The 12,971-nt window shown below is 45.1% G+C and overlaps 1 protein-coding gene across 2 annotated transcripts in view; it reads left to right on the forward strand.

Annotated features, from left to right (window-relative positions):
* LOC105453212 (microtubule-associated protein futsch) overlaps window positions 1-12,971 on the forward strand; it is a 43,555-nt gene that overhangs the window by 25,259 nt on the left and 5,325 nt on the right. For both annotated transcript variants that reach the window (XM_011694966.1, XM_011694967.1), the window contains exon 6: window positions 51-12,951. In XM_011694966.1, coding sequence (XP_011693268.1) covers window positions 51-12,951 — 12,901 coding nt within the window. The remainder of the gene's footprint in view (window positions 1-50; window positions 12,952-12,971) is intronic.

Here is a 12,971-nt window from a genome sequence, read left to right on the forward strand (position 1 = left end):
AAAAAACATTTTGTTATAACATTTTCTCAACAAAAATATACATAATGCAGGAAAGAAGACAATCAAATTCACCCGACGGCGATAAGGACATCGATCCGCTCGTTCTCAATCTCACCGACATTGGTCAAGAGATGGTGATGAACCTTCGACACGTTAACCTTCGCGCTCATCCTTGCTACAGAGATCCCAATCCTATCAACCTCTATCACAAGGTGGGCCACGGCACGCTGGATATGTACGTGCTCAGTCCGAGCAAGGATAGTCGCGAGGTGCGCGAGTTCCTGGCAAAGTGGCACACGTCGGACTCGAAGCTGTTCGCAGGTTCTCACAAGAAGGATTCGAACACTCTCACATTCCCGATCCAGAATCTTGTCTCGATATGCGCGCTTCTGGTCTGGCAGCCGGCCAATCCCGAGGACAATATCACGAGGATTCTGTTTCCCGGCAGTACGCCGCAGCACAAGATCTTCGAAGGTTTTGAACGATTGAAACGTCTGGACTTCTTGAAGCATCCGGTATGTTCAGCGAAGACATTGTCACCGTCAGTGTCCTTGACGACGCTCAAGCCAGCCAAGCAGAAATTCAGTCTTATCGAGAAGGAGCCCAAGAAAATTTCGGAGCCGAAGAAAGAGAAGAGAGAACCGTCGGAACCCAAGTCCATTAAGGCCGCGGACGAGACTGTATCCAAGAGTATCCCTCAATCGACGCCGATTATATCTACGAGTAAACTCAAGACCGAGCCGATAAAGACGAAAAAAGTTGTGGAGAACAAGAAGCTCGAAATCGAGGCGAAGGAGAGTAAGAAAATTGAAAAGGAATTGAAAGAGATAAAGAAGGAGCCGAAGAAAGAGCCGATTAAAGTGGAGAAGCCCGAAAAACGAGAGGATGATGTGAAAAAAATTGATTTAATCAAATCGGAGCCCGAGAAGACCAAGGAGCCAAAACCTAAGCCTGAGCCAAAAAAGAAAGAACCAAAAGAAAGCAAGGTAAAAGTCGAATTGAAGAAGAGCGAAGTAACTCCGAAGCCAAAGCCGATTGAAAAAAAAGCCAAACCTTCCGGGGCGGAAAAGAGAGACGCCGTAAAGTCTTCCCCGACTACCCCGAAGAAGACTCTGAACGGTGCTGCAACGAAGACGGAGTTATCGAAAGCTGTGCCGAAGGCGAAACCGGCGGCCAAGGTCGCTCCAAGTCTTCCAGCCAAAAGCGCCAAGGAGGCCAACAACAGGAAAGTGGTGGAACAAAAGAAGTCCGAGGTCGAGAAGTCCGCCGTGAAGGATACTGCGGCGCCCATTGTCAAGGTCTCCGCGAAACCTAAGCCGATGGACAGGAAGCCGATCGTCCGTCGCGCGAAACCGATCAGTCCCAATAAAGCTCGTCTACCGGGCAGCCCGGCGAAATCTACTCGCAGTACTCCGACCGCTTCTGTAAAATCGGATAAAGACGGTGTTATTCGTAAAGTGAAGGGCGACAAAGGCACCACCGACTCGTCCACGGTCTCCACTCCGTCTGGCATAGAACCAGAAGCCGTAAAACCGATCGATAAGAGCTTAGTCGAGCAATCTGAAGATATGTCACTAGATTCTATTGAAAGTAAAGTGCTGGCGGACCTCAAGGAAGAGCGGGAGGTAGTCGAAGAAATTGAAGCTGTTTTACAGAAGGCGGAAAGAATTGAAGACAAAAAGGACGATCGTTTCGAGGGTGATGATGAAATTACTGCTGAAGCCGATAAGAAGGAGGAGGATATCACGGAGGAGGATGTCACAGCAGAGATCGAAGACGTGCCCAAGAAGGAAAGTTCTAGAAAAGAAAGTCAGGAATTGACTGAGGAAGATGAATATCTTATCGTAGAGAAGGAAGAGGTTTACACCGAGGATTCTGCTCAGAGCGGCGAGGGCGAACAAAAGCACGTTCTCGACGAAGCCCAGTCAGAAAAGGCAAAAATACTGAAAGACGTAGAGGCAATGAAAGAAAAGGGTGAGAAAGAGGAACCTGAGGAGAAAGGAAAAGACGACAGTCCAGAAAAGAAAGCAGAAAAGATCGTGGATAAAAAAGAAAAAGAAATCGCTGGATTATCGTCGGAACATAAAGAACAATTACAGGAAGAAGTAAAAGAGATAATAGCATCCGCAGCCGAAATCGTACAGAAAGCCGAAGAAAAGGACGAGTCCGGTAAGAAGGACAGCGAGGAAATCACGAAAGAGCCATCCAGTTTAAGTCCGGATAAATTAGATTCATCGGAGAAAAAAACGACCGATACGGACATGAAGCCGGATGCCGATCAGAAGGAGAATATTCTTGAAAAGATGGAGGAGTCTCAGGAACGAATTTCGACAATAGAATCGGGGGCCACTACAACCGCTCCGACTTTACCTGAAGACGAGCGAATACCGTTGGATGAAATAAAAGAGGATATTGACGAGAAACATGTTATTGAAGAGGTAAAGGAGAAGGACGCTCCTGCAAAATTGAAGAAGGAGGTCGTTCCGGAAACTGTTTTCGCGGCCGCTAAGCCGGAAGTTAAAGTTTTTGATGTTCGCCAGGCAACGCAGAATTTGCAAAGAGACATCGTTAAAACACCCGATGAGGTTGCCGATCTCCCAGTTCATGAAGAAGTCGATCCTAAACTTTACAGAATGGACGATTTCGAGAAAAGAAAAGAGGAAAAGCCATCACCGACTGCGCAGGAAAGTAAAGAACCGCCCACTCCAACCGGGAAAGAGCAAAAGGGTGTCTTCAGCTTCTTTGGCAAGGTGGCGGATAAATTTGAAAAAGGTATTGATAAATTGACAAAAAAGAAAAAGGATTCCGAGAAGGATTCCGACGAAAAATCTTCCTCGAAATCGAGTTCTCCGAAAGAGCCGAAAGTGCAAGAGAAAGTATTCTTGGAGGAGGTCGATATGGAAAAAATGTTCCCTAAAGTCGGCAAGCCTACTGACAAACCTGAAACATTTGAAGAAGTGAAACCTACGATTGCTGACGTGAAAGTGGCTGCTATCAAGGAAACCGCGACGTTTATACAGGAAGAAATAATGGACGCGCAAAGACGAAGTGTGCCGGATATCGAAGAGAAACTTCCAGCTGACAAGTTGGATGAGATTAAAATAGTAGAAGCTATTTCGCCGGCGAAATTAATTGACGATAAGGAAATTGCAAAAGAGATTGAACTTTTGAAGGAAGAAGACGTCGGAGAAGATGTAGAAGAGGTAAAGGCACTTTTGGAAGAAGCCTCGAAAAAATTCAAAACTGTGAAAGATAGTTTAAGAGATTCGTTGGAATCTTTGGAAGATAAAATTAAAGAGGAGATAGCAGAGGTACATGAAACCCCAGCCGCCTTGAAGGATGCAGTAAAAGATACTTTGGCAGGGGTGGCTGAGAAGTTGGAAGAGATTAAGCCACATATCGAGAGTCACTTGCCCGACATAAAAGAACCGGAGAAAGTCAAATTTGCTATACCAAAGGACGAAGAATTTGAAGAAGAATATGAAGAGGAAATAGAGGGGCCTTACAGAGACATGAAAGAAGCAGTTAGGGATGTCGGAGAAGTCCTTGCTGGTGTTGCCGGCATCGAGCTTGAAGAGAAACCTAAGGATGTTGAGATGATCGTGAAGAAAGTCGCCGAGGTTCTCAGAGAAGACGATTTTCTTTCTGACAAAACGCTGTTCGATCAAGAACCTAAGAAAGAAGAGACCTCGCCGATTTCGACGGACAGAAAACCGTCGAAAGAAGAAATCGCTCCAATTTCGGCAGAAAGAAAGCCTTCCGTATCAGGTGAAAAATCTCCAGAGAAGGTCGCTAAATTAGAAGAGGAGGAAATTTGGTATAGCAAACTTGCTCACGCTCAAACTTCGGTACCACATGTTCCGGTTCATGAAGCGCACGAGGAATTTATTGAGAAGCTCGATAAACTTGTGACGCCGTACGAAAAACCTGGCGCTATCGAGGTAAAGGAAGAACCTTTCATAAAAGTTGTGAGGGAAAAGGATGATATAGTGACATCGCCTGTGAAGGATACAACAAAGGATAAGCAGGATGCGCAAAAAATTTGTGCAGAGATATTAAAGGACGATCAACATGTTTGCGATCAGCATAAAAAATCGGCGGACGATGATACGTCTCGTATGGATGTGATGCAGGCTGGTATCGAGGACGTATGCGTGAAGAAAGTGGCGAAACGGCCGTCTTTTGAAGAGAGGCTGGAGGATGAGGAGATAGAGGAGCCCGTGATCGGCTTCGAGCAAAAGGTCTCGCCAGCGAAGGCGGAGATAGTGATGGTGACTCCCGGTTCTACACCGACTTCGCCGAAATTCGTCGTGGACAAGATATACGGTGAAGGATTGGAAATCGGTTTTCGAGAGCCTCCCAAGTTGCCGGAGGATATCAAGCAAATTCTTAGCAGGGAAGCGCCTATTGAAGAAACAATCGAGGAATTGATTATCACGAAAAAGAAAAAGATTACTATCGAAGTGATCGAATATATTACCGTAATGAGGCGCATCCCGAGGGAACGCGTGATTTACATTATCGAAGAGATTATCATAAAGAAGGGACTTCCCAGAGAGAGCGTGGTAGACGATCCCAAAATTCTGAGCTTGAAGGAATCTATCACGCCTGAGAAGAGAATGGAAATCGAGGAATATATCGTTAACGAATACATCGTCAAAGGAAAGCGAATTACTATAGAAGTCATACAGGAAATTTCAATTAAAAAAGTTGTGCCTACGAAGTTTGTCGTCGAAATTATCGAAGAGATCATTGTTAAGAGAAAGATTGCCAGACATATGATACTAGATGTTCCTGAAGAAGTATTATCGGAAATAGTTAAAGAGAAATCGCCGGAAGAATCTCCAGAACAATCGGCAGAGGAGCAGATAACACCGAAAATAGACATAACTGCGAAACGAGAATCCGTTGCTGAAGTTCCTAGTGCTCAGAAACGAGCAGAGGTTGAGGAATTTATCGTCAATGAGTATGTTATTAAAGGGAAAAAGATTACCGCATCAACAATCGACGAAATTTCTGCTCAGAAGATCGTACCCAAGCGAATCCTCATCGAAATTATTGAAGAGATTGTTATTAAAAAAAAGATTCCCAGGAACACGTTACTTGATGTTACCGAGGGAAAGTTATTAACACTATCTGAAAAGACACCTGAGGACGAGAAAGAAAATTTAGTCGCTGAAATTCCGAAAACAGAATCGATAACTTCGCAAAAAAGAGCGGAGGTTGAGGAATTTATTGTTAACGAATATGTTACCAAAGGAGATAACATTAATGTTAAAAAACTTGAAGAAATCTGTGGTAAGAAGAAGGTGCCTAAAAGAATCATTATCGAGATTATTGAAGAAATTATTATTAAAAGGAAAATGCCGAGGCATGCAGTACTTAGTATAACCGCAGAAGAATTATCGCGCATTATCGAGGAGGTAGCGATTCCAGAACCTCAAATATTGGCTGAGAAATCGATCGCTGAAGTGCCCAGCTCCGAAGAGATAAAAATTCCGATTGAATTGAAAAAAGACAAAAAGGAGGATGAGCGAGAAACGAGCACTGACGAGGAATTATCGGCCCTGTCTGAAGAGGAGGACGTCGAGGAGGAAGTGGATGGATTTGTTAGTATACCTAGAAGAATTTCCGATGCGACTGACGCAAAGAAGAAAGCAATCTCAGATATTTCGCCTGCGGTTACGAAGGAGCACGAGAAAGACGTAATTGACGACTTCGAAGCTGTCGAGCAAGAATATAAAGTACGTGATGTACCAGTCACATCTCCCGATAAAGCGGACGAAATGAAAGAAAAGGAAGACGTTGAAGAATCGGTGGAAGATACCACGAGTGAAGTGATCGAGGCGGATGAGAAATTCGTGCAAGAAACTAAAGGAAAGGTGGGAGAAGAGGAGCCTCAGATTACAAAGGATATTAAACCAGCTGATGGAAAACGAAAAGAACGAGAAGCATCCGAGACATCGGATATTGCCGAAAAATATTTGGACGAGGCTAAGGAAAAAACGGACTTCTCCGATAAGGGACCCTCAATTGACATACCAGATATTTCTAAATCAATTACACCAAGCCCGGAGGTAATTGACGAGAAGCTTGGAATAAAAGAAATTGAGCCCGCGGTTAAAGAAAAAGTCGAGGAACCACAGCTTAAAGCAAAAGAGGATAAATCAAAACCGACAAGTCCAATTAAAGACGAAATATTAAAAGATACTGTGCATTCTATTGAAAAAGTTCCTGAAAAAGTTGCCGAAGGAGCGAAGCCGAAAACAAAACTTACAGATGCAACAGGCTTTACACAAGAGCCGAAAGTAGAACTACTTGAAGACGATAAGAAATCTAAACTATTAGAGACCGTAGAAATTAAAGAAACTCCAGTAACTAAAGAAGAGAAAAGCCCTCAAGAAATATCAGCAAAAATTGACGATGGAACTGTCAAAAGGATGCTTGTCACATCATGTAGCGAGGATGGCAGAGAAGAAACTGAGATTTGTCCAACCGGCAGTATAACTTTCATGAAGACCGTCACTCCAGATGATTCTCTTAAGGATGCGTCCGTTAAATCCACACCAGATAAAGATTCTTTAATTTTAGATAAGGACTCGCACTCGGGCATGAGTACTCCCGAGAAGGATAGCATTTCCGAAAAATCTGCGCCAGAAGGTAAGGATAAGATTAGTCCGGACGATAGCTTGGAAAAATCACCCGTTGGTCCTCGTGATTCGCAGGATCTTGAAGACAGTTTGGAAAAATCGGAGTCGCGTAAGCCACAGATGCCAGAAAAATTGAAGGATATTACAAAGCCGAAATCTCCCGTGGAGAAAGATGACTTGAAGGATAAAATTGCCGAGAAAGATATATCGAAGTCGCCTAAAGAGGAACGAGAGGAACTGAAATCTCCCGATAAGGGAGACGCAGGAAAAATTGAGAAAGTAAAATCTCCGCCTGAGGAAAAGCTCGAGAAACCTGGTTCTCCTATTGAAAAAATTGAGAAATCACGAACTCCATCACCTCTTGATATGACAACACAGAAATCTCCAATAGAATCAGTCGAGAAACCAAAACTTCCAGTTGAGAAGGTGCTTCCAGAACCTAAGAAAGAAGGAACGATTGGTGTTCCGAAGACACCCGAATCACTCCATTCAGAGGACATTTCACCAGCCGATACGATTTTCTCGAAATCACCCACAGATAAACCTGAAATGTATTTTTCGAAGGCACCTATTACCGAAGAAGACGTTGCTGACGAAGAAGTCATTAAAAAATTATCTGAATCTATTAAAGAAATTAAACCGGCCGTAGACAAAGAATTACCGCTATCCTTAGAGAAATCCGAGCAAGATATTAAATCTCTCGATAAGTCTCCTAGTGTTCTAAGTGATAAAGTTGATGAAAGAGAAACTGATAAGCCGAAATCGCCTAGTATCATTGAGAAAGAAACGATAAGTGAGAAGTTGCCTATTTTCGAGAGTGAACATTATGATAAAAAGGGACCAATTGACGAAGCTAGATCTCCAAGCGCGATCAGCGATAAATCCGACGAAAGGAAGGAAGCCAAACGTTCAAAGTCACCGAGCATAGCCGCGGATAAGCCGGATCTTCAAGATGTGACGGAGCGTTATTTAGAGAAACCAAAATCCCCTATTTTTGATAGGCCAGATTCGCCTAAAGCTATTGATAAGACTGAAGAATCACATGATAAAGATAGATCTCCCAGTGTAGCTAGTGATAAATCAGATAGCAAGAAAGTAAGTGACCGTTCTAGATCACCAAGCGTTACTGTAGAAAAAATAGATATCAAAGATGTGGACTTGCCAATCGAGAAAACCCGATCGCCTAGCGCCACAAGTGTTAAGGACGATAAACTAGAACAGTCTCCAGCAGCGAAATCACCCGAAGTACCAAAATCTCCGAAGTCTGATAAAGATAAATCAGATCTGAAAGATATAATGCAATCGGACAAATCACGATCGCCTAGTGTGACGAGCGGTATTAGCGAACCTAAAGAACCAGATCGTTCAAAATCACCTAGCATCGCTGGTGAAAAACCGGATATAAAAGATGTTGCGGAAATTGCGGATCGCTCGAAATCGCCAAGTGTAACTGGAGAAAAGCCAGATTTAAAGGATGTCACCGCTGAGAAATCGAGATCTTCTAGTATCACAGGAGAACAAAAGGAGTTTGATCGTTCTAAATCTCCGAGTATTGCTGAAGAGAAACCGGATTTAAAGGATGTCATGGAACGATCCGATGAAAAATCAAAATCACCTATCGCGATAAGTGATCTGAAGGGACTCGAAGATCGATCGAAATCGCCTAGCAGTGCTGATCTCACAGATATCACAGAACAATCGTTGGATAAATCTAAATCGCCTAGTATCGCGAGTATTACGTCTGATCACAAGGAATCAGCGGAAAAAGCAAAATCGCCGATTCCGGATAAAAAGGGAGAACCCGACAGGAGCAAATCTCCAAGTATGGCAAGTGAAAAATCCGACGGAAAAAAATCGGCCGATGGCTCGAGAGCGACCAGCGTTACGGAGGAAAAACCAGATCTTAAAGACGTGATGGAAACACCAGCCGATAAATCCAGGTCATCTAGTGTCGCGAGTGAGAGAGCGGAATTATTTGGAAAGTCAACATTGCCTACTGATAAATTAGAACCACCTGTTGATCGAAGCAGATCTTCCAGCGTTGCTAGCGATAAATCCGATGATAAGGGTAGCGTTAAAGATCATGATAAAAGTGATAAATCTCCGAGTCCCCAACCAACGGAGAAAATAGACGATGACAGATTAAAAACCGGTACAATCGGCGATCTGGATTTTGTCGATAAGACAAGATCGTTAAGCATTATCAGCGATAAGACGGAACCGAAATCCGATGTCTCAAAATCACTCAGTTCAATCGATGACAAAGATCAAAAAGATAAGTCTAGATCATCCAGTGTTGCCAGCGAGAGGCCTGATGACATTAAAATACCGGAAGCGAAGGGCGAACGATCAACTTCGCCGAGTTTGGACACTGGAAAGACCGCAAAAGACGAATCTGCTAAATCGTCGCGAGCCAGTTCGCCGGTGGACAAAACTCCGAAGGATAGATCACGTTCGCAAAGCGTCTTCGATGTTGGCGAGAAAACACCGACCAGCAGATCTAGAACGGCCAGTTTATTCGAGGATAAGTTGTCAGAGAAGCTGCTTCCTCAAGAGGAAAAAGATGCTTCTATCTCGCATCTCGATATGGATAAACCATTTGACGAGAAGGATGAATGTAAGAAAGGCAGCAAAAGTCCTACAACCTCGCCCGAGACAATCGAGAAAAAGATGCAGAAGATCCGCGAGAAACGATTTGCCGATTTTAAAGAGCCGGACGTCGGACAGCCGAGCAAAATAGAGAAATCAGATGACGAAGAAGAAGACGTCGTTAAAGTGACATCTTCAATTACAACTGAGAAGAAAATGGAGATCGAGAAATACATTTTAGATGAGTTTATCATGAGGAACAGAAAGATCAGTTTGACAATGATCGAGAGATTGGTTATGATGTATTCGGTGCCTCAGTTTATAGTAATGGAGATAATAGAAGACATTATCAACCGGCAAAACATACCCAGGAGCGCGGTCTTCGATTTCGTAGACGACGAAGCCTCGTTCGAGCCTCAATACGAAAAAGAAGAGAAGCCTTTTGTGTCAACTGGCATGGATTTCGGAAGAGTTGATGTTACTCAGGAGTACATTCACGGAAAACCAGGCGACACCACGAGAGGTGAAGGTCCGGACGGCAAGATATCTCCTGTGGGAAGCGATCGATATGACAGAGATTCAAAAGCGGCGCTTTCTGCTAGCCGCAGCTTGAGCCCGGAAATTCCTTCTGACAAATCAACTCAGGATAGTCCTCGATCAGAGCCGCACATAGACGAGGAGATCCTGCTATCGGAGGAAAAACGAATGGAAATCGAAAAGCTTTTGGAGGAGGAATATATAAAGAAAGGAAAGAAAATCACGGAGGTGGTACTCGAGGAGATAATTGTCAAGACGTCTCTACCCAGATACATTATCTTAGAGATCGTGGAGGAGATCGTGATGAAGAGAAAGATCCCGAGAGAATCTGTGATCGATGTGGAAATTTATCCAGAGGAGGAACCGGACGAGGCGATGTATCGCTACGAAGAAGGGGCGGACGTAGATTACGAGCTGCCGCACGACGCTAGAAAATCTTCGGTCGAGTACAAAATAGGCATGTATCCGGAATCGAGTGAGCGACAGATGGATAAGTCCGACTATCCGACGGATTATGAGAGCCAGTTCCACAAGGCCTTCGTCGGTGGTATGACAGAGATGAGGACGACGCATATAACCACGCTGTCTGGAAAATCCACTCCAGAATTTACGCACGACGCGACTTCCGTAGCCGGCAAAGCGCTTGGAAAAATACCGGAATCTACGCTAACCACGACTCACATAACGAAAACGGACGTGGAAGACACAAAGACTGCACAACCCGCGCAAACTATTACAATATTGAGAGAAAGCAAAATCGCGGAAACTATCGACAAACCCGAAGAGACTGCGGGGATTTCGGCGACAATTACATCCGATGAGAAATCTGGAAAAACAATTGAAGTCATGAAAATAATCGAAGAAGTCGAACCACAAGAAATAGTCAAAGAAGTTAAGCGATTGAGTACTCAGCAAGATGAGCCTGAGGCGATCACTAAGATTATCACGCGGGAAATCGTGGAACACGATGAACCGGAAGTGATCACTAAGGTCGTCAAACGCGAAATTATCGAGCAAGACGAGCCTGAAATTATTACAAAGGTGATCAGACGCGAGATCGTCGTTCCTGACGAAGAAACGGACGATTCGAAGGAGGATTCCGGTGAATATGTAAAGACGATTACGACGCGAACGATCGTGACAGAGGAATTACCGGATACCGAATTAACGCAAACAGATCCTTTGAAAATTTACACAGACCCCTCAGATACAATCTACAAGGTTGTGAGTGACGAAGATGCGTCTGACGCAACGACCAGTGCTGACGTGAAGCGAATCGTGACAACGGTGACCACGATCACCGGTCCGGACGGCAAAGTTATCACGAAGAAAGACGTCAAGGAGAGCACGGACACTTTGGCCAGCGAGGAATTATTGGAAAAATTAACGGAAACCACATCTGCGGAAAAGATCATCAAGGAAACGATCACAACCGTGACATCGGGCACTGCAACGCCCGACGTAAAAGCCTTCTACGATTCCGGTAAATCGACACCTGATCTCAAACAGGAGACTAAACTCGAGTCTACAATAAAGGAACGCTTAGATGCAGACAAATTCGAACATCCGGTATCGCCTTTGATACGAGAACTTATATCTGATGACAAGAGTTATTCGGGCAAGTCTTCGCCGGATATATCGCTGCCCAAAGACATCGTCTTCAGCGGCAAGTCTACGCCGGATATTCCTATGTCGCCGTTGATCAGAGACGGCGCCGTGGTTCAGCCTCACGTGTCGGGCAGATCGACGCCCGATAGAAAATCCGATGGTCGATCGTCGACGGCCACACCGGAAGGATTCAGATCGGGCGAGATGATCAGAACTATTGTCACAACAACGAAGACGGTATCCGACGAAGGTGAAATAGTGACGACCACCAGGGAAGTTACAGAGACGACAAATGAGAAGGGCGAGACAGTCGTGCTGGCGGAGAAGACCGACGTGAAGGTGGATGAACGTCTACCAAGCAAAGATGCCGCGGAAAGCGCAATCAGCAGCATTATCGGCAGTATCAAGTCCTCGGAGTTGCAGCGCAGCGGCAGCTCAGGATCCGATATAATCAGCGAAAAAGATCGCGGTCCACCCAATCCATCGAGTGAGCACAGTAGCAAGGTCGTGACACAGCCGTGGGGTAGCAGCGAGGAGAGGCACACCTATTCTGACGATGAGCCACCCAGCTCGCCACTCTCCTCGACCTCGCAAGTCGGATATTCGCCGCAAGCGACGCGTCGCTACGAGTCAGCTTCCGACAAGCAAGAGGAACAGATGGAATTTTCGGCGGCAGCGATGAGCAGCAGCTTCTACGGCGAGCTGCCGGCGGTGCCGCCGGAGATCTCCGCTATGAAGACCTTCCACGGCGAAACTGGTATGCAGAAGGACAGCGATCCCATTTCTGTTCACAGATTTACAGTTGAAAAGGAGCCCGTCGGCGATTACGGCGAGAAGCCGGACGCGAAGAAATACGTCGACGAGGCTGACCTTGATTTCGATAAGGCTCTGATGGACAAGGAGATGAAGGAGGCCGGAGGCGCTTTCAGCAGCGGAATATCGCCCAGATACACGAACGGTAATGTTCGACACGAACCAACCGACGAGAAAGATCATCCGTCGTCTTCGTTCCGGGACGACGCTAAGGATGATTCGAAAGGTGATTCGAAAAAAGATCCTTTAGAGGGATGGGGAACCCCTCTCGGTCTGCCGTCTCCTAAACCGCCCAGAAAATTTAACCTGAAGAACCCTGCTCAATCTCCATCGTGCTCAACCGAGACGACGTCCGATACTCTAAATTTCGATGTTATAAAAAATTGGGGAGAACCTCTTAGGTTACCCTCTCCTGCACCGGTGACCAACGAAGTATCGAACAAGGGTGCACCTAGTACGCCGAAAAAAGAGCGGAAGCAAGCGAAGAAGGTACAGTCAGAGAATATTAAGAATAAAAAACGCTCGGAAAGCCCTGGTAAGAACGAAAAGAAGATGAAGGATTCGAAAAATAAGATCCAACCAGTTTACATGGACTTGGCGTACGTGCCCCATCACGGAAATTCGTACTACACTTCCTTAGAATTCTTCAAGAGAGTGCGAGCGAGATATTACGTCTTCAGCGGCACCGAGCCCAGCCGGGAAGTCTACGACGCTCTACTGGAAGCTAAAAAGACTTGGGAAGATAAGGATCTCGGTAAGTTTATTAAGATATTC

The sequence above is a fragment of the Wasmannia auropunctata genome, unplaced genomic scaffold (genome assembly GCF_000956235.1).
Source record: "Wasmannia auropunctata unplaced genomic scaffold, wasmannia.A_1.0 LD336001.1, whole genome shotgun sequence".
Lineage (NCBI taxonomy): Eukaryota > Metazoa > Arthropoda > Insecta > Hymenoptera > Formicidae > Wasmannia > Wasmannia auropunctata.